At 42.0% G+C, this 26,845-nt stretch overlaps 1 protein-coding gene across 2 annotated transcripts in view; it reads left to right on the top strand.

Annotated features, from left to right (window-relative positions):
* The window catches only part of olf413 (DBH like monooxygenase olf413), a 171,959-nt gene extending 151,448 nt beyond the window's left edge, over positions 1–20,511 (top strand). For both annotated transcript variants that reach the window (XM_033338806.2, XM_076622122.1), the window contains 6 exons: positions 3,529–3,723; positions 10,619–10,705; positions 11,895–12,077; positions 13,073–13,525; positions 13,759–13,952; positions 15,037–20,511. In XM_033338806.2, the coding sequence (XP_033194697.1) occupies positions 3,529–3,723; positions 10,619–10,705; positions 11,895–12,077; positions 13,073–13,525; positions 13,759–13,952; positions 15,037–15,511 (1,587 nt within the window). In that variant the 3' untranslated portion in view covers positions 15,512–20,511. The remainder of the gene's footprint in view (positions 1–3,528; positions 3,724–10,618; positions 10,706–11,894; positions 12,078–13,072; positions 13,526–13,758; positions 13,953–15,036) is intronic.
* Positions 20,512–26,845: the final 6,334 nt, after the last annotated feature.

Here is a 26,845-nt window from a genome sequence, read left to right on the forward strand (position 1 = left end):
CGACGCGTGAGCTGCCTACGAATCCAGCGTCACTCGATTCCGACGACTGCGTAATTCCCTTGTACGTCTCTGAATCACCGTTCGTGTTACCAGTTTTTTCCCCTTTTTTTCACTGACAGTGCACGTCTCGCTTTTATCGTTAAGGACTGTGCGATTTAATCTTACCCGTCGTTATGAAACGATAACGAGATCATTTGGGACGATCGTTCGCGCTGGAATGCCAATTGGGCTTCGTGCGCTAGACCCGTGAAATTTTGGAATCTAGGGTAGTTTAAGCAGTTTAAGCACCTGGGTCGTTTGAGACCAAGAGAATTTTGTGCAATTTTATGAATGATTCTGTAAGGTAGACTATCGATGTATCATAAATAAATATACAGATATGAATATACAAATATGGAATCCAATATGAGATTAATTAATCCTAAGTAATCAACTAGAATCCAATCTATTAGGTTACCTGAAAAGTTTCTTTCGTTTTACTAGGAAATAATAGACGCATAACGTTTTCTGTTTTATATTGTTTTGTCGAATTACGTACGATCTGTTTTGTTCTGTTCAGATAAACACCGCGACTTGGTTTCACGTTTGTATGAAGCTGCATTGTTGTAAAGAACACGTTTGCGAAAGAAAGACACTTTTCGGACAACCTAATACGTTATAATAGGCGCTTCAGTCAATTAGACTGAATGCGCGAAACTTTGGAACCCAGAATAGTTCAAGTATTTATATAATTTATCTAAAACTATTTGTGGATGAAAATATTTATATAGATTATTTCATTGCCAGTAACGTGATGAAACACTAATCAGCGGAGTGCAATGTGTCCCGAGAAACAGATTAACGGTGAAAGAAGAGTATCCAGGCAACAAATCTCACCGCTGTAATTAGTTTAGAAGCAGCTGATAAGGGAGTCCCTCGACCGAATGAAACATTAACGAGACTGCATCTGGCCAATGCTTCAATCAAGTGTGATTGTTCGAAATTGTTCGAGGGCCAGCACACGTTGGTTCATAACGCGGATCGATATACGTGTTTCGAGGTCGACTACCATCGGCTGTGGATAGGAATACCATTGCCGGTATCGTGAGCGGGACACGCGTAGCATAGGGACACCCTCGGCTCGCGTGTGACCCTTCTTTTACGAAGGGTGCACCCGATGCGGGTGCATGACACAGGCACAGATTATCAGTGCACACGACGCAATGGAATTGATCCCCGAAGCATGCCCGTACGTAAAACTTTCGGAGATGAAAATGCTGCCGATTGATTGCTCGCTTGGTTCGCGTTCACGTGGGAAAATTTCGACCACGTCACGTGAATAAACCGGATACGCTCGTTGGCATATTTATTAAACGCGAACAGAAAAAAGGCTGGATTAAGTAATCCCGCAGTGAAGCGGTCCAGGTTTTTGTGATAAAACTGCGTGGACGATATTTAAAATAGTCGAAACTAGATGGTCTATCGATGTTTTGATAGTACGTTCCGTTCAATGTACATTGTATTTCGTTCCACCGAGAGCAGTATCGATGATGATTCAGATTGATATTCGATAATTCGTAGTCGCTATAAGCGTAAATATCTGCATGCCAGTTCTCTTGCATTCGAGTCGAATGATTCGACAGAGGATCCTCAAAAGGCTTTGACTGATCATCTCGTCGGCATGGATATATGTCCTTTGATGTAACATTTAAACCTTCAACCACGTTTAAACGACGAATCTGTCAAATAGCTTCAATCACGTGTTCTCTAGGAAGCTCTGAACAAAATGTAGCTCTTGCTCATTGCACATGGCAACTATGACGCTGCGATGTTATTCATAGCGGTAATCAATTTATCGTGAATATATTTTGGGACATATCCATGAGCTTTCCGAATTAAGAAAATCGCCTTTCCATTCCGGATAAAATTTTCCTTATATGTAATTAACTTATATATTTGTGTTTCGCTATCTGAGTGTATTCTGAAATATCTGAATGAACTACGAATTCCTCTATTAATTTTTCAGAAGCGCTGATACGAGTTATATATTTTGCACGTAAGATTCTTTAATTATCTATACATACTGTATAGTATAATATATTTTACCAAGGAGTACCGTAAGCGCGACAAATGGATCAAACTGTAACTTGACGATGAGTGCTTCAAACTTGCGCTACTCGTGATCAAGACATGCCGCGAGTGCACGCGCAGATTTCATACACAATTTAATCGAAAAGGGCAAAACGAATGCGGCTGGCTACTAATTTCGCTGGTGGCTGTGCAACACCAAGCATACACTATTTTGTGCTTGGAGTTGTGCCAGCAGCCAGATAAATACAAGGTTTTCAGGAAGATAACGTTGCGTCGGTCCGTCTCTCTAGAGAGAGGTGAATTTTAAACGAAATCGGTCGACCATCCTTATTTCGAAATCTGTTTGTGAACCTAACTAGCCGGATTATCGAAACATATTTATTTACAAACGCGATTAGCCTGGCAGCTCAATGGAAATGACAGCGCCGTACAATGGACGATTCGACTTTTCTACCGATCGATTCTCTTGCATGCAACGGAAGAGCATTTGAAGGGAGCGAGCAATCGAATAGTCGACGGATTAATTAATTTCACTCCGATAACTTGGTAATTTGGTTATTCGTTGATGGGGGAAGGCGTGTTGATTTCGAGGGATCGCGAAGAAAAGGTGGTGAGTATCGACGATGGTCTATGCGTGCCTATCTAATTCCGTCGATATAATCGAATCGCGATAAATTCCACGCGAGCGATTCGAAGGGAAATATCGTTTGCGGCAGGCGTGGTCGTGAGTTGTGAATCGTGACCCCTTCTCGAAACTCGATCTATTCGATTCCGTGTTACTCGCAACTCTATTACCGACATTCACTAATCAACTTACGTCGGTTTTATTTTAGTCGGACGAAAAATAATGGGTAAAACTGGTGAACGATGGCGAAGAGCGGCAAGGGGCTGAGGGAATGCGGACGCAGACGGGGGGAGGAAGCTTAGCCTAAAAGCAACGGGGATAGTCTTCTATAATAGGACACAGGTTAACGCGACGTACATGGGAACGCTTTTTCCCCTTTCGGGCGATGTTGTCGAAACTGCAATATGCGATTCGCCTGACAGCAGGGGGGATATTGCGAAATAAAAAGGGTTAAATTAAAAATTCTCGGTCGAGTGCTCCGTCCTTCGCCCGAAGAGAGACTCTGAGAATATGCCTGTGGAATTTGAACGTGAAAGCACGAAGAGAGTTTCCACCCTCACCCCGATCCAACCACCTCTCTTACTCTGCTTTATCCTTCTCGTTCCTCTGGTAACTCGAAGTCTTCGACTTTTATAGCAAGCCAGGTATAAAAGACGGGCCTTTGTGCCTCCGTAAGCCGTCCTTATCGATATTTTTCGATAACAAAAATGAAGGACCGAGCCTTCGGCCGTGGCCCTTGCCGGCCAAACTCGACTCGACTCGACTCGATTCAACTTTCGATCCGAGACTCGATTCCACTCGAACTTCGGCAATCATTTTCCTTTGTGTTCTAGAACGACACGATGCAAGTGGTTTGGCAATATCATGTGGAGGAACCGGTGTCTGCTGCTGGAGTTTTGCCGGATCACGACGCTATCCGAGGATCGAGGCCGCTTTATCTGGTGCAAAGGGACGCGCAACCGAAGCCAACCTCGCGCAACCAAGAAGCCGAGCCGCAGCTTCAAACGTGGGACATATTGAACCAGCAGGTTGGTATCGAATCATTTATCCACGTCCCCTGGTGGCATCCAGACGATCGATTACCGACGCTATGAATGTATTTTATCCTTATGTAATGTAGAACGTGTGGTACCGCGTTCCATGAACGACCGCTGTTCGACGGGCCGATGATGTGCGAAACCGACGCGCGAAATCACGTGGGCGGAAAATTATGGTGTAATACGAGCCATCGCGTGGTGGATATACCATAATATGATTATACCGCGTGGAGGGAGGATACGGTGCGATGCAACGCGTCTTACGTATGCATAATGATGGAGAGACCGGCGTAGGTGGTAATAATGTAATGGATAGGTGCTCGCCGGATTTTGGTTGTTAACAGTGAGATTAAAGGTGTAGGGTAAAGATGAAAACGAATGCTTCGCGCAGTGTGTATCGATAAAAGTTTCGCGTGACGTGTATGTTATACGCGTGAACTCGTTCAAGATGGTTTTACGAAGATATATTCGAACGATCGTCTCTCTCTCTCTTCCTCTCTCTCTCTCTCTCTCTCTCTCTGTTGTTTATCCAATTATTTAAGGAACAGTTGGCTCGATTCGGCATCCGACGTGTTCGCGCGTAACACGTAACAAGAGAGAACGAGCTTAATATTCATCGGTACGGTGAAGAGTTTCCCGGAAAAGGCGATTAAAGAGTTTTAATTACGGGCTGGAACGTAGTGTCAACGATATCATATTAAACTCGATCTCCGTGGAAGCTACTTTTCCGGAAGCTTCCGTGGCTGAGTTTACTTTCCCAGGGAGAAGTGTGTCGGACGAAATGAATCGCGGCTCTGTTCCGATTCGTCGCCAGACTCTCCCTCTGACACGGTTCCATCGAACTTCGATAATGTCTTTGAAGTTATTAGACACATTCATTGTGACCGCGGTTATTAAAATTTGATTGTAATTGAACGGGGAATGCGGTGAAAACTTTTCAAGGAAATTGCACGGGAGACGGCTGCTCGTCTAATACCTCGGTAACGAGCGTTCGTGTGAATCTTCACGCTAGACGATGGCAATATTAATAAAGACCAAAGTTCATCATTCAATTTCTAGTATCCCATATCTTTGGCTAAAACTTTCTTTCAAATTTCACGTCTAGGTTAATCGTGGAAATTCGTGCATTAAAAAATTCTTAAGTTTCATGAACTCTAAAATTCCTATATGCCAAAGTGGATAAACTTCTAGCAGAATTTTAAGGAATGGTCACTAATTTGATCCGCGATCTGTTCGTATCCAAGGAGCCATTATTCGTTCGTTGCTTGAAGGCGGTCGGTCTCTTTTGTTTCGTTGCTCGAGTCGTGGTATTCTCGCGGTCAATTCAGTCACGCTTCTGTTTCGCGAACGCGTGGACTCATGTTAGCGAGTGAGCCAGCGAACCAGCGAGTAAAGTAGAGAGAGAGAGAGAGAGAGAGAGAGAGAGAGAGAGGGAGAGAAAGAAAGGGGGAAAGAGAAAGCGAAGCGTGGGTGGCTCGGGTTGCGCGTGAGATGAATGTTCGAACGCGTTTAACGTTCAGCCTGGTACGAGTGGATTTTTATCGGATGCAAGCCGCGGAGCATTGTGCGCCGAATTTATGATGGCATAAATCTTAACCGGGTCACATCCGGCAAAAACTATTCGTTCATTAGCGTCGCCGGGTCATAGATTACGGGTCGACGCTATCACTGGGATCGGACAATGCTAATTCCACGGGCTGCCGAGCTTTTGCTTATAGTTTATACCGACAGAGAGAAGGAAGGGATGGTTTAGTACGGATTTACGTGGCGCCTATTCTGCGTCGTCGACGAGCAGAGATCGATCATTCGCGTGAATAATGAAGATGAAAAATACTCGAGTACTCTATTATCGATGCCAGAATTCGAGAGCACTCTTGGCGGCAGTCTAAGAGGAACTATGACGAGTTTCAACGTGAATGAAGTCGTAAACATGGCGTGATTGGCGGATGGACGATGTGCAAATATAGCGAAGGAGAGATGTCGAAGTTATCAGTCAGCTTACGCTTCAGTGTCTTTTCGCGTTGGCAGCTCGATCGGTGAAAAATCGGGAATTTCAGAGAACGTCCTCTCTATTCTCTCTTTTTGTCTCTCCCTCTTTCGTTCCGTTTTCGTCGTATCTTGTGAAATTTCCACCGTCGAGGTTCCTCGCGAAATGCATCGTATCTGATTTTACCGATAAATGGCACTTTCGATATTTTTGCGCGATTCAATCGAACGACGTGTGTCAACGAATCTGGTAATGGAAACGAACGGAAACGGCTTGCATTATCAGGAAAAGCCGGGAACGAAATAATAAATTGGAATTACGAGGGAGGGGTAGGTGGTTGGTTGAAACCGAACGACTCTAATTTCATCAGCTCTGTTTACAATTTGTATCCAACAGGATCGCGAAACTGGGGTGTTTCGGTGCTCATCAGCTGAAACAAATTACCGCGTCTCCCAGCTGGAAAGGAATTACTCGTTCGCCCAGCAAATCGAACGATTCCCTTTCTCCTTTCTGTTTTTACTTCGATATCTCTCTGATATGAAATTGTTTGTAGTACTGATTTGATTGCTTTTACTTTAATTGTAACAGAGGGATGCAATGAGCACAGTTCGAATTATACAATTACGTACATCTCGCTAAAAGATATAATAAAAGATCGTGATAATAGTAAGACCGATCTCACACGGATATACGTATATCGCGATGCGCATATGATACATACTGAATATATATGTACACTAATGGAAGCGATAACACGACAATTCTCGGGCGACGCAGTATCGCGATACTCATTTCGTGTTCTTGTCAACGATAGGAAGGCGATAGATGAGACATTAAACCAAATGGCGACATTCACACGATACGCAGCTCATGACACGTGTATCACGATACGCGTATCTTCTCGTGAAACCGGCCTAAAGAGTAAAATTTCAAATGTTATGCAGGCTGTTCAATATAGTAATAGCCTACAAGTGCGACAAGTTAACAGCACAAATAATTGTGCTAATGTAAATCATGCAGCAACGAAGTTTCGTACGCATATTTGGTATCACGCAGCACCGAATTCAGTGGAGAAAGCTTCATACAATTTCCAAGTTTCCTCGACCTAGTTGAATTGCTCAGAATTACAGAGCACTACTATAAATTACCATGGTCAGCCCCGTACGTCATCAACTATTTAATTCTGTTTAGTATCTCCGAGAACTAATTCACCGTTCTTCGGGATATTCTTCGTCGCTCTTCCTTTTTGTTATTCCATCTTATACCTACAATTTCTTTATGAGTTACAATACTTTGCTACGGTAACGCGCCTCGTTCACAAACTTCTTAATCCTAGCGATGTCTGATTAGTCGACACGCATTCTCGCATCGCCGAAACTTTCGTAACGCGATCGCGGTTTTAATTGTCACGATGAGAAGAGCCGTCTGCTCGTCTCTGTTTCTCTCACAGTTGGAGACGGCCGGAAAGCGGCGACATTAAAGTTGCCAGAGCGTCGTTTATCTTACGACCACCGCGCCTCGTCTCTCTCCGTTTCTTACTTCTTTCTTATACAAATGCTACTTGTTCCTCGCTAACTACGTACGCGGAAGTTCCTCGCCAGTTGAATAACTTTTGTATCGCGACGAGATGAATATGAATGTCTGTGGACACAAAGAGAACGAGGGCCAACTTGTTAGGACGGGTTTGCATTGATTCTCCCTTTTCCAAGACCGGCAGTGATACTTTTTTCGTCGGCCATTCTCGGGACGAATCGAAAGGGAAACTTCACCAACGAGAGAGCGCCAAATTCGCCTCAGGCGGATGCCGTTTCACGCCTCATCGTCATCCCTGTTGCCTCGTAAATTTATATAGTCTCGTTTTTATTTTCACACGCTCTCCCCCAAATATCATTTGCATACCATCTTTCTGACACATAGATAGTTTCGACTTTTCGCCTAATCCGCTATTGTGTTGATAGTTCCGCATGAATGAAGCTTTCGTTTCATTGCTCAACTGGGAAATTGTAGTTGATGTTTGCAAGAAACACAGAAGTTTCCATGAACTATGAAGTTCATTAGCGATGTTCGTCATCAATCATAGTCTTGGTAAATGTGCCTCATGAAAGGATACGCCATCATTCTTCATTCTCAATATAGTTATTCAGAGAGTTCTGACGAAGCTCCCCCGTTGAATCGCTGTTACATCTCTCGTAACAGACACGTTTCCTGTATATCTTCTGTTTTTTTTCCTTCATACGCTTTTCAACGGGCTTCTTTCACACGTCTAATTTTTCTCGCGCCTCGCTCGACCCTATCAGATCTGATTTCGAAAAGGGATCGCGACGCGTTATTAGTTATTTATAGGAGCAACCGACCAAGAGAAAAAGTTGGCGCCACGATGAGAAACAGGAAAGGGCGAAATATGAAATGCTTATGCGAGCACGACGGCCGAGTAACATAAAACGCGTTTTTACGTGGGCTGTCCTTCAAAAGAAGTCATCCATTTGAACGCATAGTGCGCGAAACCCGACATACCCGCAGGATAATTATCGTCTCTTCTCTTTCCAAGAATCCACGCAGCGAAGGAAAAAGCGGCCAAGGGTGAGGCGTGTCGTGAATTGCTCTCACGATGACGTCTATTTGCGTTGAATTCATAGCCTGAGCTTGTGTACTGCTTTGACAATTTAATGTTTCGTTTATGGAAGTTACTAAAACGTGCACGTGTATGTGTTATGAGTGTCATTCAAATAGAATTCAGTGATAAATGAAAAGAGCGCAGTTTATTTCCAGTTCGATAGTTCACGGTTTTCTAACAAATATAATCACAGTGGTTTCAAATTTTAGCAATATAATCATGACAGTCGTGTCTCGATACAATGCCAGAGAAGTTTCAAAATGTTTGTAAAACGTTAATAATACACTCATATCTATGTATAAAAGTTTGCGATGAGTATTTCAAAAGTTTCAAAAATCAGTCTATTCTAGATCTAGATGTTTCACAATTTATAGATGCAAGATAGAGATACGGTTAGAAATGGATACCTCTATTTTTTAGGCCGTTGAAACCAAGTTTCGGGTATATCTAAAATTTCTCCTGATCCCGGCGCTATCTATCTCTGACTAACGTGTCTACCGTAATACACATATAGAGTATCTATTCCGGAACGAATCGACGTACCACGTACATATTTGGAAGAATTCCTTGTATGAGGTCAACATCCATTTCTGTCGATTCTTATTTATCCAGATTACACCCAGACGAACATAAAAGTTTATGCTCAGTTTTCGTGTGTTAAAGTGATTCAGCAAGCATCCCTCGCACGTATCGGCTCTCATACTGCGTGCACCGGCAACATCAGCTTTTTTACGAAAAGGAAGGGAGAGAGAGAGAGAGAGAGAGAGAGAGAGAGAGATCTGATTGGCCAAAGGAAGATATTCCGTAGGAAATGCAGCCAGAAGCCCGAGGAATCGTAAACGGGGCTCGCTCGACCGAAATCTTGACCGAACCCTAAGGCCGTTCAGCATATTCGACCGCAAAACAATAAACGCAGTCGTCCTTCTCGGTAATCTTGACATCGATAATTTCGCAGAAGCGCGTGGGAGAACCCTACGGCGGCGTGGCCCAAGCTCAAGGCGGTCGAACAGCACAGCCGCGAAAAAAGAATCGCAATTTTCTCTTCAGAATCGCACACATACCCCGCGGCTGCAACTCGAGCCTCAACCTTCGTTTCCTACTCCATCCGAACCTTCCCGTTCTTTCTTTATATATTGCGAGATCTTTTTCGGTATAAATGCAATCTCGATCGGCACATCGACAACTTTTCTTCGATCGTTTAAAACGTCTCGTAATCACGGTGGTAAGGAATCCTTTGGTTCGTTCTCTTATTCTTTCCCTCGATCTCTTACCGTAGATTAAATTTACTCAATACGCCTTTGTGCGTTCCTTTGCTGACAAACGGTCTGCGGCAACACCTGAAGATTTCCGCCAGGTATCAGACGTCTCGACGTTAATATATGTGCCTCCAGAGGAATCCTTTTGACCTGCAGTTTGACTATTCAAACGACACCTTGACTTTCTTTCTCTATTGGAGTAGTTTATATAGTTGTATAATATTTTCAAAAATATTTAACTCGTTGAGTTATATTAGGAGGCTTAATATTCAGTTTAATTATCATCGGTGTGAAAATGTTCAGTTTTTTTTTTTTTTTGGAGTAAAAGGGAAACGAGATGACGGTAGTTTGAGAAACTATTTCATCTGTACACGATCGTTTAAAACAGCAATAGTTTCGCTCATTTCGCCGTGTTCGCCGGCGAAATGAGCGAAACTCGTTTCCCTGGATTATCTTTGTCACGCGAATTGTTGGAGGAAACTCGGTCGAAGACAGTTGCAATTAGAAAAACAATTTGGAGGCTGACAGTCCAGCGATAGCAAGCGTGTACCGCGCTAAATACCACGTTCCTCCATTAACGGGTATAGACAGATCTATACAGTTCTATCCAGTTTCGTGCAGCGTCGGATGAATTCCCAGTCGTATTATGTGGCGGCCAACCTGTACAGAGCGTTAACATTTGAAAAGTTTTGAGGAAACATTAACTCGTGCGTGTATGGCTAACAGCATCCACCTCTATACCCTTATTCAATCTCGATTCGTTTCTACCCTCTTCGTACCCATACCATGTATGGATCGTTGTATGTTTGCGACCGTTTCTCCTATATATAGCCGCAAACTGCTGTAATAAAGTTGATTAAAATTTCAAAGTGACTGTATTATATAACCTGGAAATCCTTCGAACTCTGGAATAAACGCGAAGTCGATTTATTTTTATAGGGTGGAAAAGTTTCCTCGTTTCGATGCACCTGAACAGCTAACGCAAAGAATTACGCCCGTTTAACCAAGCATCTTTAAATTACTTTGCAGGTTCGTTTACCCAAGGGACAAGACACGCTGCTTTGGTGTCGCGTTCTAAGGATGCCAAACATTGATCACAAACACCACGTCGTGAAGGTAAGTTCTCCTCGTAACTGTAACCTACTTACTCTTAACCCTGCTCGTGCCGCGTCTTACGCATCTAACCCATCTAAACTTGATTAAACCGTGAGCGTATGAACAGATTCTCGTCGACGTGGAAGCCGTCGAGCACCAGAGATCTCAGTCAGTTTGTCGACTGGAAATCCTTGCAAGTATCTTCCAAGGTCCGGGAACGATCGTTTCGTCGGTCGGTTTACGGTTAATGTCGAGAGTCAAGAGCCCCTCCATTAGAACGAACGACTGATGAAACCGTATAAATCGCGCTTCCGGCAGATACAACGCGAATCCTTTTCTTTTACGAACACATCATCGCGTTGCTTTCACGCGTATATGGCAAAATATCTTTACACGGTTCGAGAGGTCTGTCATTCGCGCGAAATCATTCGTCGAGTTTGATCTCTATTTCCAATCGTGATGTTCGAAAATTCCGATAACGCTTCGTGGTTTTGATGTATCTATTTCTAAACGACCGATCGACGAGGACGTGTGACAGTCGACCTGTAAAATCGAGTAACCGCGACTTGTTTTCCATCAGTAAAACGCACCAGCGAAAAGTATTTTCTAGTCTTATTCGAATTTGCTCGGACATCATATCTATATGTATATTTATCGTTATGATATATTTCATCACCGCGCTAATGTTAATCTTGCGCATGAAGCAGCGGAATGACATGAGGTGCTCGGATCTAACTCGATTATTGATTGGGAAAACAGAATAAAACAGAAATGGACGGGTAACACGATATTTCCTAGTAGTTGTGATACGTAACATTAGAATAATATTTCTCATGAATCGTTGGCGACTACGTCACGTAATGCTATTACGTTGCGATTCTCGTCTAACGAAGTCATGAGAATGACCGTTCTATGTGAAAGTTAGCCTTTATCGAGGTATAGCGTATGTTCGTCAATAGGCAACACATGCTTAAAATTTCTGACGTGCGATTCATACTGATTCAAAGGCACACGTCGATTCGTTGAAAAGATCTTTGATTTATCGAAGATAACTTTTCATCCATTCGAAAACGCTGGTACGTACGCGATGAATTAAGTTCTTCCAAGTCAGCGACGCGAGCCATTCTTTTTTTTTCCTCTCTCCCGCTTTCTTCCTTCTTCTTATCTGACAGGTGTTGAACTGAGCGTGCATGGACTCTTCCTTTTTCAGTACGAGCCGGTAATACAACCCGGAAGTCACGATTACCTGCATCACATGACTTTGTACGAGTGTCGTAGAGATCAGGCGCTATTGGAGTCCGCCGCGAAGACGTCCGGCAGTGTTTGCTACGAGCCCAATCAGCCGTCTCTTGAGTGTAACACAATCGCGGCTATCTGGAGCCTTGGTTCTGAGGTATGCTACGTGATACATTTAAATGTAAATGAAGAATTAAATAAATTTCCCATCCGACGTGGATATCGGTTCGAGATATAATTTCACTCAAATTAGAAAGTGAACAATTGGATTCGTTTCGGTTCAAGCGATTCTTAAAAGAGAAATTAAATGCAAATTGCTAAATCGATTCGAGCCATGGTATCAAACAATGTAACTCTGACGTTGAAATATTGTTTAAAAAGACACTTGGCAAGTTTAATTGTATTCGTCCAAGAGTCAGAGAGAGAGAGAGAGAGAGAGAGAGAGAGAGAAGAGTCTTCTTTCCTTTTAAATTATTTTATATGGATGACAGTGCTTTCGCATGTACGAACAATTAAATCATGACACGATGTCGCGTGTGAGATTACCGGCTGTCTCGCGATCAGTCGCATCTTCTCAGGGTATTCGTGTTACCAGCGCGACCACGAAGAAACGAGTTCGCGACGCTCTCTCGCTCTCCGCATTGGTATGCATTACACAAAACCCAGAATTACCGCGATACTCTCTGCGTTGTACCAGTATGTCTCTTACGCTTGTCCCAGGATGACGCCAGATTAACATTTGTGGACAATGATTTACCTCGGTGCAATTACCCGCCTCACTGATTCAAATCTCGATTATATTTCAAATATGATTTATAATTAAGCACCTGTGCTTGCTTTACTTTAAACTACACCACACACTAAACATGTTACACATGAAACTTAATCCATAATAAATAACACAATCGATAATGAAAATTCCCTCGACAACGCACGTACATAGGTACTTTCGCGTTGCATTTAAAAATTCTTCACGCAAATATTTATCGTAAATTACAGTAGTAAAAACTGAAAAGAACCATTTATCCCTAACACGAGCCACCCCATGAACCTTCGACCATCGTCCATAAATCTGACGCTCCCGATTCTCGAATTGTCAGACATGTACCTAGCCAGCGTATAATCGAACGTTCGTCACGGTTTTTCTCGCAGGGCTTCAATTATCCACCGGAGGCCGGTTATGCGCTCGATCCGCACACAGGGCCGCGCTACTACATGCTAGAAACACACTATACGAACCCACAGATGGATGCATTCATCAGCGACAGCTCTGGCCTGCGTTTGCATTACACGGACAAGCTGCGCACTCACGATGCCGGCATTCTAAGCGTCGGCATCGACCCGAACTGGAGGCATATCATACCACCCGGCCAGCCAGACGTTATCTCCGAAGGTCATTGCATCTCGGATTGTACCGGACACACCATACCCAACAGCGGCATCAACATATTCGCTGTCATTATGCATACTCATCAGCTGGGCAGGAAGGTCCGATTGCGTCAGATAAGGTCTGGCGAGGAGCTGCCACCCATTGCGTCTGACACCAATTACGATCCTAGCTATCAGGAGTATCGGAAGCTGCAGAAGCCCGTCAGGGTCTATCCGGTGAGCGTTTGTTTCTCTCTCGTGATCATCGACCAAGTCGATGGTCGTGTTTCTGCACGATGTTTCTTTCGCAGCGATTTAAATGGCGATCCAAGGAATCGATATGATAAAATTCTTCTAGAGGTGATAGGAAAATGAAGCGTATAGTGATGGAAAAAGTTGTGTACTTATTTATTCGGTATTAGCGAAGCATATGGGGTAATCATAGGTGGGTGTATGTGTTTTTCTTACAGGGTGATCATTTAATAGCCGAATGTACATATTCATCTAAATCCAGACAAGCAATCACGCTAGGTGGATTGTCGACGAGGGAAGAAACTTGTTTGGTATCCACGCTTTATTATCCTCGCATCGAGCTGTCGCTTTGCTACTCTCTGCCTTCATTGCCGACGGTTCTGCAGAGTTTGGGAATCCAAAAGTTGATGCAGTGAGTATTTGTCGTAACGTTTTCTGTTCGTGTTTGAATATCGACAATAATTTCGACGAGACCTCTCTTGTTCGTTCATTTTGCCAAACTGTCCGCTATGAAACAAACGAAACAGTTAGGTTGACTTGAATTTCGCGAAATAATCACGCCTGTCGGTTCGTCGGTTGTTTCATTTTTCTTTTTTTTTTTTATATCGAAAGTTCAAAGACCGTTTGAGATTAATTTACGCGGGAGGTTTGATACCACGTTAATGATCACGACGTATGCCTCTACACACAAAGCAATGACCAGACGTTCGCTCCTTTTACTCTGATTACTTTAAATTGGCAATTAGGGACGGCGATGGCCCGTGCGTCACGACCGCACGACCTGTCGTTAGTTCAACGAGCGTCGGTTATATTGCGCCAGACGCATCGTTTATTGCATTACGTAATGTTACGTGTGTCACGAAGACGCTTCCTGCGACGTGTCACGAACCTTAATGTAACAAGCGTCCTGTTTCACTAAACACACTCCGGCTACATTGAATACCGTAGTTAAATTACTGTTATTACTACCACTAATATCGGCAGGTCGTCGCTAGTTGGATCGTTAACTCCGACAGAGATCATTGTCATCTTTGCGTGACATCGCGACCAAATTGCTGTATCGACCAGAGGCAGGCAAACAACGCTCCTACTTCAAAACCATACACCTGTTACCAATAATGCAATCATTACCGGGCCATCAAACTAATTAGCCTAAATACCTAAACGATCAGCTTATTATCATTGTGTAGACGACCATAACCAACGATCTGAACTCCTATTTTCTGTCTTATCCGTTCGAAATCTAGTTCAATCTCAGGACGTTGACTAAAATTTCCTGGTCAAGAAAGAGAGAGGTACACGTAAACGTGTTCCTGTTTTCTTCAAGCCATACACAAAGACTTGCAACAAGCTTTGTTCCGGCAAACGAGCGCGCTTTCACGATGCGGGTCACGGGAGCAAAGTCGTCTTCGGGACTCCTGAAACTTCGTCCCTGTAGGACGTGAAATCGAGCCAAGCCGTGACAAACCTTCACGTATCATTCTTTCTCGTTACAGGGGTTCTAGCCCGGTAAAGATTCAAGAACCGCAAAAGTTGTCCGGCATGACATTGGAGGAACGTTTGCTTAGCTACGACTGGGAGACCAGTTTTCAAAGTTTCCGAGAAGCTACTCGAGGAGGCACCTTCAAACCCCTCTGCTGGACGAACAAGGGTGTGCTGCCGGGCACGGAGAACTTGGAAGTCCACTATCCTAGGATTTTAAGGCCGTACGAGGAGGTTAACTTGCCTTGCTCGAAGAAACCTCTAAGAAACAAGTTGTCGATGTTGCTCAGCGAAGACGAGGATATCGGTGCTCCCGTGGATCCTGACAGTGACGAGACAAACGCCGTCGAACGTGGACAATTGGTGCGCAGCAAAGTGTCCCGCAGCAGTGACGGACCAACTGGCGGAAGTTCCTCGACTAGATCGGTACCACCGATGGTTTTAATATTGACCATTTTGGTGGCTGTAATTGGCGGTACGTTCAGGTGAACACTGGTTGGTCGTCTGCACGCTGATCGACCGATCGATCGATTTCGTTTATCTAGGACGGCCGTTTTATCTTCTTGTTGATCGCGCTGGATCGGGGAGGAGATGCATATGTAAGTACGTACCGGTGTGTATCCTCTGACGCGTCGCTTAAACTAAACAACTATATTCATCGTTGATTGGTCGTTGAATGAGGATGGCGGTAGATACCGGGGTTCCCTTTCGCGTTCGTTTCCACGTCTATCCGGTTTGTCCTACTACCGAACGATCGCAATTTTTTTACGGAGACGATTCGTTTTACGAAACACATCGAGGAAGAGTTGATCGATGGATCAGCTGGATGGATTACCTTGATCGACGTGGGAAAGAGAAATATTTTTGATGGTTTTGAGTCGTGATCGCGCACGGAACGAATAATGGATGTTGTCGACACGAGACGATCTATTGAAGATTGCCAAATATATTTTCCCCTAATGAACGTCCATCGAAGAGTAGGATCTACGGTGTCCTCATTCAAGGATCAACCTCCCTTTTCGCGATCTCTGCTCGTGCAACTATATTGTTATAACGAATCGCGTACTCGCGCAGGACCATCGTTGGATATCTTTCGACTTCGATCACTCGTCGTTTCTCAGTTTTCACCATCTAATTTTTTTTCAAAATATTGCACAAATGATATTGTGTGTAAAAAGCTAAACGTATAAATACCTCTGTATCTACGAGGTACTATTTATCGATCCGTATCGACGCCGGCATAAAAGCAAGCTTTTAGGTTCATTCGCAAGTAATCGATTCAGAATTTAATTCGATTTCATTCGGTTAGTCGCGAAGTATTTCGCTTGAACATGGCACGGGCAAAGGCTGATACGATCAAAGGAAGTCCCTTGAAATCCTGCAAAGAATTGCGTTTCCGTCGTAACGTTAACACAGTCGGCGCTTGCGTCAAAACGGATGGATCTCTCGCCCTTTGACACGATCAGATAAAAGGAACAACGTGAATACGGATGAATCGTGAATCGAAATCGTGAGCGACAAAGTTACTCGTTGCTCTTCTATTTCGTTACTTTCCACTATAGCACTGTCTGTTATACGCGATCCAACCTATATTATATTGCGTGAAATATAATACAATAATTTTAGGATCGGTCGTACGTGAATATGAACTTATATACGTGTATAACCTTAATCGATCTTAGCCTACGTTTGTTTGGTTGATAATAATAAATACGTGACAGCGCACGAAAACGAGAATTGAACGAGAAAGAGTAAAAATATGATACAAGTTTTCTAGTCCATTTTTACAAACAACGGGCTGCGTTTTCAAACTCGACTCGCCGTCTCAAGAAAAAAGCAACATAGTGTAAGTCGCGAATATGTACTAGCCGATTCTCTCCTTCAGCAGTTCTCGAACGAAAGATATCCACGAGGAAATTGAAATCCTGTCTATTGTGCGGAATTATTTTGAAGCTTCTAGACTCGAAAGAATTTATATTGTTGGCTGTTTATTTAGCAGGCTGAGAACCAAGCGAATTGAACGCATTCGGGTGGTCTTGACGAAGAGAACATTTCTAAAGAAGTAGCTTTCAGGTGCAGCTTTCTAGATTTTTCAAAGAGTAATCTCATGGAGAATCGCTTGGTTCCCGCCGGAGTCTGTATATTCTGTTACTATTAGATTTATACGAATAGATACGTTTTTTAGCGGAGACCATATAAACGTTGGTCGATTCGCACTCGGGACTAACAAACCAAGTTTCCAACGTTTTTCACTGTACCGTGGAATTATTTTAGCCTCGTTACGTGTCACTTGACCAACGTTTGTACCATTTCCTTTGTAATATTCTGTACAGTTCCTTAAGTGTAGCTCTCGTTGTTCAGCTGGCTGTTCGTGCCGGAGATTATTTATTTTTTATTTAATTGTATAGAGAAGAAGTTTACTTGTCGCGTTGATACTCTGTTTCGCCCGCGTTTCCACGCGTTAGATATACATGCGTTTTTATATATTCCGCGCGCAACATGTTCGCGAAGCGCGACGGTCGGGAAGCGTACGTTGAGTTTCTTAATGCGTTCTCCACCGCTCGCTGGGGGACACTTGTCACTACGAATGGCACACGCGGTGTTGCATCGATCTCTACGTGATCGATTCCACCAACGGAAGACATGTGCTTCCGTTTCTTTGCGACGCCACGCTTTAAAGCGGTGCTTTGACTCCTTGGTAGGCAATCGATAATGATTGTCTCGTCGAGCGTTTGTGATTAATTAACAGCTTTCATAGCTGATTCAGACTTACGAATTGATGATTCAAATAACGATCTATTATCGAAACTATTACTGGAATGTCATGTTTTATTCGACTTATCGAACAATGTAACATTTGAGACAATAAAAGAATTGTTTTAAAGAACAATTTATCATGATCATGTTTAAATGAGAGAACATACAAGAAAAAAATTTACAAATATCGATACAGATGTACGAATATCGGTCGGGAATTATCAATTGTTATTAACATTTTGAAATCACCAACAAGAGTTAGACAATAGAATTGTTTCTTTTTTTCGATACAGAATTAAATCCAATCTACTTCGCGTAGTTACTTTAAATTGATCCAATTTTTGACCTGTTACAATGTACCCTCATTTGACACTCGTTCAGTCGATTAAGTCTTCGAAGCACCACTTTAATTATTGGGAAAGGAGAAAGAGAGAAGGAGGGAAGGAAGGAATAACATGTATGATGGCGTGCAAGTAGAGGACTTACACCGGAGTACCGCGATCGATATCTTTGTAGTCAAGAGTCCCTTAATGCGCGCGCTTTTCCTCAATTCTATTTGCATCGGGGGAGAACGCAAGTTTCACAGTCGGAGACACGAGAAGCGAAAAGCTTCGTAGGCGCGTTCCTCTTTTTCCAGAAAATCACACGAGCGAAATGTCGCGGTTTCGTTTTCCGTGTGTGTCGGTTGTTTTTCATTCTCACATCTGTCTCTCGGTCGTCTATTAAAATCTCTCGTTTGTTCTGTCGATGTCTTTTAGTACCGATCTCCCACGACTTACGACGACCGATTGTCGATGATAAATCTCTCTCTCTCTCTCTCTTTCTTTCCCTAGTGTAGAAATATTAAAAAAAAAAAAAAACCTCACTACGTAGTCGGACTAATCGGTAAAAATAATAAGCGCGTAGTCACGTTTTACAATTTAATACTACGATAATTCGTAAATGTCATAGGAGATCTGTGTGTGTAGAGATCGTAGGGAAGTCGAGCGATTATTACCTTCATCCTCGAGGAAAAAAAACGTTACTTTTAAGCGCTGAAGATCCATTCCTTTCCGATCATACTGCTGTATACTGCCGACGAGTATACTGCCGTGATACTGCCAATCGTCGCTTCGCTAATGTCAGCGTTCCAATTCGAAGTTATACTCCGTCTTTCTGTTATTATTGTCCCTCTTTTTCTGTTTGTAAACGCTTATAACATGGAACCATCGAGTCAGCACGTACAATATTTACACATTTAAAAATATCCATACGACACGCAGACCTACGTACACAGAAATGAAAACAGAACAAGTCGTTCGAGACTTGTCGATGATGTTAAAACATCGACGAAACAGTACGACGGTGATGCAATTGATCGACGATTGAAGGATAGAAGCAAGATAGTAAACACGTATTGAGAGATGGAATAATTTGAGAAACATTCGATTGCTACTTTCCCTCCCTCGAATTTCTTCGCTGCGTGTACGGAATGTACGATCCTTTACGGGATAAGCGATGATTTATCACCGCCGAAAGAACTTGTTATAATCGCGCCGCGCGAGAGGCGAGGAGAGGAAGTCGTTTCGAGACTTCTTCCGTGCTACGATGTCGACGCGCTGGCTTCAGTCTCAGTGGCCGTTCGCTGACGCTGTTATCGCAGGCGTCGCCGTCGTCAGGATGTTTTAGGGGATGTTGCGTGTTGGGAGGGGCTGATAGGAACTGCCGGTGATATGACCAGAACAATCAAGCAAAGTGTCACAAGTAAATGTCATTTATGCTGGGATAATTATGTTAGATAAATAGGGAACGATATTACGCATTTATATTCAATGATCTTGCATCGTATGTACGTTAGCTGGTTCGTTATCACGCCGAGATCCCTGGCTTCCATCGAGATTTCGATAAGAAAAACTACTATAAAGGTTACCGTTCCATTGTAATTTTTTCCTAACATTACAAACGTAAATTACAAACGTGTACGTCGTATATACTAGCGAACGATTATATAATGGAACAACGAGGAAGTAACGTGCAGTACCTGAATGGAGAATCGGTACAATTGGTGAAGCATTCACCGATTACTCGCCGATTCAAACTTGAAACATAAACAAATTTGAGCCAAGTCGATAAAATTGACAAGAGAATGGAGAATGGAGATAGAAGAGACGTATGAAAAGTGGCTTTTCGGAGTGCGAGGAGATTAGACATTGAACGAAAACTCGGCGGAGCCAGGAAATCGGGAAATGTATGTACTGTATGTAGAAAAGATTAGCGACCATCGTCAACCAATGCCTGTGACCCATTAGCTAGATATTGGGGCACGGTGATCGTGCGAGAAAAAGCAAACGAGTGGACGGGAAAAAAGGAATCGAGCGAATAGCGTGTGCGTGTACATAGGTACCCTGTATATATAGTTTTTAGATTTAAATTACGTCCCGGACTCTTCATAGGCACCTACACATTCGAATTCAGATAGCTGGCTAAATAGTATCTTGTATCTTTATAATTTACATGTAACATGTTGAACTTGTACTCCCCCGCAGTGTATGCGCGCGTGTGTCCGCGCCTAATGACACGCGCGCTCACGCACGGATCGTACGCGTTACCGGGCGTCCCTATCCTTCCAGACCGCTCTTAGATTTATACCTAATTTACACTGGATATTAACGTCTAAACGCTACACTATCATCTACACTGTAACAAATTGTATTATATTTTATATATATAAATATGTAAATGTTTTTCTAAAACTAGTCTCCACTTTTCATTCGCCTTGCCATATTTCTCATTCCTTTCATGATTATTTTAAGTATGTGTTTGTATGTTCAACTCGGTATATCAACCTAAACAACTTGTAAATTGTAATTAGGAAAGTAGGAAGAGGACTTTATATAATAAAAGAAGAAATTTATTACCAGTCAACGAAGTAACAAGATACTAGGTAAGTACAGTTTCTGTTTTCTCATTAATTTTCAGTGCATTACCAGACAAAGTCTTAGGAAACAGCTTTCTTAGAAACAAGCTTAATTTACGTAAACCCTTCTAACTTTTTTAATGGTAACGTAAAAGGACTTTGTTGTCGAGCGATACGCAATGAAACACCCGTGGAGCTTAATACTATAACACCAAAGGAAATTGATGTCAGCCGAAGCGTCGCGATCTACAAATTCCTAAATAGCAATCTTTGCTCTCTCGGTTTCAACAAATCGAAAAATCACTCGTTAATGAGGTCGAAGCAGCGACGACTCTGTATGTTTCAAGTCGCTAATTTACGTATTACAGAATTTCCCCCCCGTCTATCACCAATTTGGCGGCAACATGGCGGAAATACGGCTCACAGGAACGTACCTAGCCATAGAAACGAACGCTTGATATCCAAGCACAGCCCCAAGGGTCGCGGTGGGCCAATAAAATTACCATAACCAACAACAAATCAGCCACCAAGCACACTATCGAGCGCGACACAACTAATTACACGCGCGTATATTAGTTGCAGGCCAGACCCTTCTGAAACCACGGCGGCTTGGAACTGTTCGGCTGTTGCTGGCAGTTTCAATCGGCGGCCCGATCTAACCGTCAGATTACAACGTGGATTTACCAAGGCGTCCAACTCTCCCTCTCTAGTGTTCATTATTCTCTCTCTCTCACACACGCGCTCACACACACACACACACACACACACACATACTTGGATGATCCACTAATGAACAAGTTCCTCGGCTAAGTTCGCTAATATTCTGCCTGTACCGACTGTCGACTAATCAAACTTCCGGCCCTTGCGCGTTACCTTAACGAGACAAGCGGTTTCTTTTTTTTATTTCGGAGCTAGATGTATTCGAGAAGCTGAATTCACTAATTGTGAAGGTCCTCCAGGCGTTCTCAGAAGTTTCGGCAGCGGATATTGTGCGAATCCACAGCGATCGTGATGCGGAGGCTACCTGCCAAATCTCGTTAACATTATTTACGATAATTTAATTGGACGTGGAGAGTATGACAATTTTTTATGTGTTGTATTATGTGCATGGTAGAAAAAAGTAAAAAGATATTTACAAAATGTGATTTTAGATATCGGGACAATAAAGAAAGTTTATGCATAAAAGTGTTCTTTGAGGTTTATCTCTTAAGTAACTATTTAGCTTTACGATAGAAACACTTTTCCAGCTGCGTACAAGCTGAAAAAGCTTTTCTAGTTTAAGAAGTATGCATACTTGTAAAATTAAATTGTTTTTATGACAAGATTCGATTAAATAAGAATAGATATGAAATGTTTAATGGATGAAATTGATATTGATGCGACGCCACAAAGAATAATCGCATTTATAGAAAATAATTGACTCTGCAAAAGTATTCAGTAACATTGGTGTTCGTTTCAATTTACAGGAGTGTGATAAAGAACTATTGATCTTTTGCTGTGTTTCTCGCCAAGTTTCTCGCTGAAAGCACAGCAGAGCGCATTGCACCGTGATCAGGTAAAATAAAACATGTGTATTCGACTGATAATTTCGATTGATGAGTATTTTCGATATTGCCATATAATTGTTTGCTAACAATCCGTTTTGCTTTATTCAGCCAGTTATAAGACTCGCATTCGTTCAATTTTTGCAACTGCGTTTAAATCCTAACAAATTCATAATATTTTCTTTCAATTATAATACAAACGCGAAGTCAGCTATTTCGTATTAATCCTTAACAAATTTTATCTTTAATAATTAAACCTATTTACTAAAGCAGTTTTCTATTCTACTGGAAAAAGAAATGTTAAGCTGTTTGAGAAGTTTGTAGCATTTTTAACAATGGATAAGTATATTTAATGGGATTAGAAGAGAATTATTCATCATAAATTTGTGTTAAATATTTGAATGCTAAACTTGAAGTAAATATTGTTTCTAGTTCAAGAATAGAAGCTGTAACTGATTAATTAGAAAGATTTCATTGTTAGAAACATTCAATAACTATTTGAAGGAGTCTATTGCTAAAAAAGAATAGTTTTTTTTCTGAAAAAGTAAAGCTACATGTTTGAAATTCAGTAAAATATGAAATCCATACAAATACATTGTCTTCAAATATTTTTAAATTTAGTTACGAATTTTTCGAGCAACTCCAATATATTTTATTAATACTTTCGACACCTAAATTCTATTTCTTTAAGATTAGCTTTATTTGGCTGAGAATAGATTAACGAAGATCCTTAAATGATTAATTACGCCGCAGCCAAGGCTACCCAGTAATCAGCTGGAACCGAAAATTTCCAGCAATTAGCGGCTAGTTCGTTGCTGTTCTAGAATGCACTCAAGCAAGTAGCTCGGTGCAATGTAACTGAGCCATGACGCAACCCAGCCGCCTTGCCGCTTTCGCCCATGTCAGTCGATTATCGAGTTTATTTAAAGTGCGCCAGGTATTATTACATTTCCGTGCGCGAAGTTAATTAAAAGCTGCCAATGAACGCGGAAAGCAATATTCCAAGACACACCGACAGCGCGCTAACGAAACTGTTCATGGAAACCGTGCTCAATTGTCGAGGGACGTCAATCTTTTCTAACGATTGTTAGCCGGTTGAGTTAGCCGGCACTGGTACCTGTGATCGATAAACAAACCGTCTCGAGAACGAGCTCTAAGGAAAGCTTAATGAAGCAATATTCGCCCGACGTTTTGCGATGGACGTTTTTTGCCCTCGACAAGCTCGTATCGGTCAGAACATCGTATTCAGAACGATGGATGGGGAAAAATGTAGTAAAGAAACAGTTTCACGTCTTGACGGTGAACAAATTGTACTTATACCTGTGTTTGAAAACTGTTCTCTGTTGGGTTTCTTTAAATATTGTTCTTATTATTTCAGTCGAAGAGTAAGTAAGAATTATCAAGGTAAAGTGCTGGTAAGTACTTATGTTAGATATCAACGTAGGATGGTTTATTTGTGGACGATTTACGAGGATAAAGGTATCGATAGGAAAGATTAAAATGGCTGGACGGTGCGTCGTGTGAGACGAGCAAATGAAAAAGGGCCGAATCTTCGATGGAATCATCGGAGATTGATTAAAAATATAAAAATGGAAAATTGATTTAGTCGACCGTGAGAGATACGAAATAGGTCGAACAATCTCATCGCACGGAATCTCTCGGACGTCGGGGTTCGTCAGTGTCGAAACAGTGTAGGTTAAAAATATATTTCTATCAGCGATATAGAAGGTAAATATGAACAGAGATGAGGATGTAACCGAGCAAAAAATACTTTAGAAAAATAGATCTGTGTTACTTCGAGAATTACTTATTGTTCGAGTTCTACGAGATAAAAAAATATCATTCTGTTTTACTTTCCATTTTATAATACAAAGAAATTGGCTAGAAAGGAATACGATAAGATAACGATGATAAACATACGATCGGTCAGCAGCAACAGCAAAGGATGGCCGATCGACGTTCCGCTAGATGCAAATTCTGGCTAGTTCCAGGAACCAATCAACGGTTCGCACCGTCATGAAATTTACGTTTTCGTGTGCTGTGTGTTACGCATGGAGACAAGAGAGCGACGAGAACCAATCAGCGTACCTTCGATCAGGTAGCAATAAATATCTAGGGGCCGAAGTATGCGAGCGACGCCTTCAATGAGAACGCGGACTGTGTTTCGGGTTCCCTTCGAACTAGCATCGACTAGCAGCGTCGTCGGTGCCGTTGATTGAAATTTATGTCCGATGGGACCACGCCAATTCCAGCGGCTCGCATAGCAATACCGTCGCGTCGTTGCCTGTCGGCAGATTTTGGCGTTTCCGCGATACACCCAGGAGGATCCAGTCTCGCTAAACTTCTCGTTTCGTCTCGATGTCCGAGCACTCTCGCGTTTACCCAAGTGTTTCGAGATTGAATTCGCTTTTGCCCGCTTCGATTTTCGTATCCCTCCAATCCCTATCCCTTTCACCCCTTTTCTGCTCTAGCTCTGCTTCCTCGTTCACCCTAGTGGATATATCCCGGGAATGGTTTATTCTATATTTGTCGCAGAAGGGTATGGAACATTTTGTTTGGGATTTTCTGCCCTAAAAGTGAAAGAGGTTATGCAAGTCGATTGCAAAATGGATCAAGTAAAGGGGGATGCGCTAGATTGCGTAAGAGGTGGACGTTTGGGAAGGTTTGGCTTAACGCTTCGTTTCGTTGCGGTTAAATTCGGAGTTTGTAAATGCATAGCAAAATGGAGGATACATAGAGGTGTTAGATATTGTTCTTAAAATATCGAGCTAAAGTATCGAGCTAAAATTTTATTTCCAGAATTGAGAGCGTTAGTTTAAAAAATTGAAATTGAAATCTGTCGCTAGCAACGCGAATTGGATATATAAGTTGTTTTGTTTCTGTACTGTTTGACGTGTTAATACTATATAATATTACGTTTTTTCGAGAGACATTTTGATATAGGAAATTACACACTATGTCAAACGAATTCCGGTGAAAATTAGTTTACGATTCAAGATGAAAATGAATTTTCCAACGAAATTTTTACGTATGGCATGTATGAACAACGTGTATTCGACTATTACTCACGATGCCCTCCATTATCTTTTTTAACCCAACTATATGCTTGGGTTATTTCACAGCTCGGTAAATTTGACCGATTTTGCAACTGTTGAGCACCATTTTCGTGTAATTATACGCTGGTCCATTTTGCCTGGCCTCACATTATACAATGTATGAATTGTGTCGTGCGAATCCATTGGAATCGCGCTTTGATTCACGGCTCGAATTTAATTTTGCATCTTTATGCGCCTTATTTAATAATTTACTGGAACAATATTTAACTTATAAACATTATATTCTATATTATAATGCAAATGAAACAACCGTGCATATTCATTTGATGTACAACATTTAATTGGAATTTTATTCAATTCCTACCTTTTTTGTTAAATGTTTAGCTATTCAATCGTTTAGAAATCTTCTAGAAATTGTATCAATTTAAAATTATGCAGTTTAGATTTAAGTGCGTCATTTTTGCAATTAGCAGTCCAAAAGGGCAGCCCTTAAATTCACCAACGTTGACGTTAATTTTATATTAAATACAGCACCGCACGTTTCCGCTATAAATTTCAATACCGTGTTTTGCCAGATATTATTTTATAAAGCCAGCCAACAACGGATGCCATATTTAATGCATGTGTTGAACAAAGCCAGGAAGTGCGCTCTGCTCGTGCATACGTGTAGTGGGAAGGTGAAAAATGGTTGACACGAATCGAGCCCAGAAATGCATAAATACAAATATACATTTAGAATTCACCATTTGTAGCGTTGTCAGTCTGCTTTTTAAAATCACTCGACTTCTATATGTATACTTAAACGTCTCTGAATTAAATACATTTTCCATTCCATAATGAAATAAATTTCCTTAATAATATATTCGGTGGCGTTTTGCATAAAGTTCTTTTCCGTTGAAAACAATTTTTACGTAACGTAACGTTTATCTAATTTCTGCGTACGTTTATCTAATAGTAGCTAAAGCTGCAAGAAAAATTACCGACGCGCAATTTTATCTATTATTCGAGATCAGCTACGATTGCATACATATGCATGCATTAAATGAACCATTTGCTCGTTATCGATAATAAATGGTCAATTTGCCGAAATTGGTCGTAAGATGCGCACAGCTTATTGTACGCATTTATAATGCGCGCCACTTCTGCGAAACGTTGGGAAACTCGAACTTAAGCTCACCAGTTCCGTATAAATCTACCCTCCTCTTTACCGTAACAAAATCCAACTCTACACCGTTGTGATATCGTACACGTTACCATTCTCCCTCATCGTACTCCGCTTTCTATCTTTCTCCTTTCAACGCTGATTCTCTCTTTTAACCTGTTCCGCGTATCCCATTCGCCGACCTACTTTCATCTTCAACAATGAAACTTCGATTGTTTGTGTTGCAAGTTTGATTGTTTAATTAGTCCATAAATTAACATCGAATTATACGTCAAACCGGCTGCATTTCCCTTTACGCAAGATGTTTATACAAGATATTTCTTTATACCGTCGAATTTTCTATCGTGACTTTTTGTAATTTCGATTTCCATTGACTGTTTTCAGCAGCAGCTCGCGATGATTTCGTCC

Source organism: Bombus vancouverensis, chromosome 10, assembly GCF_051014615.1.
Source record: "Bombus vancouverensis nearcticus chromosome 10, iyBomVanc1_principal, whole genome shotgun sequence".
NCBI classification, from domain to species: domain Eukaryota; kingdom Metazoa; phylum Arthropoda; class Insecta; order Hymenoptera; family Apidae; genus Bombus; species Bombus vancouverensis.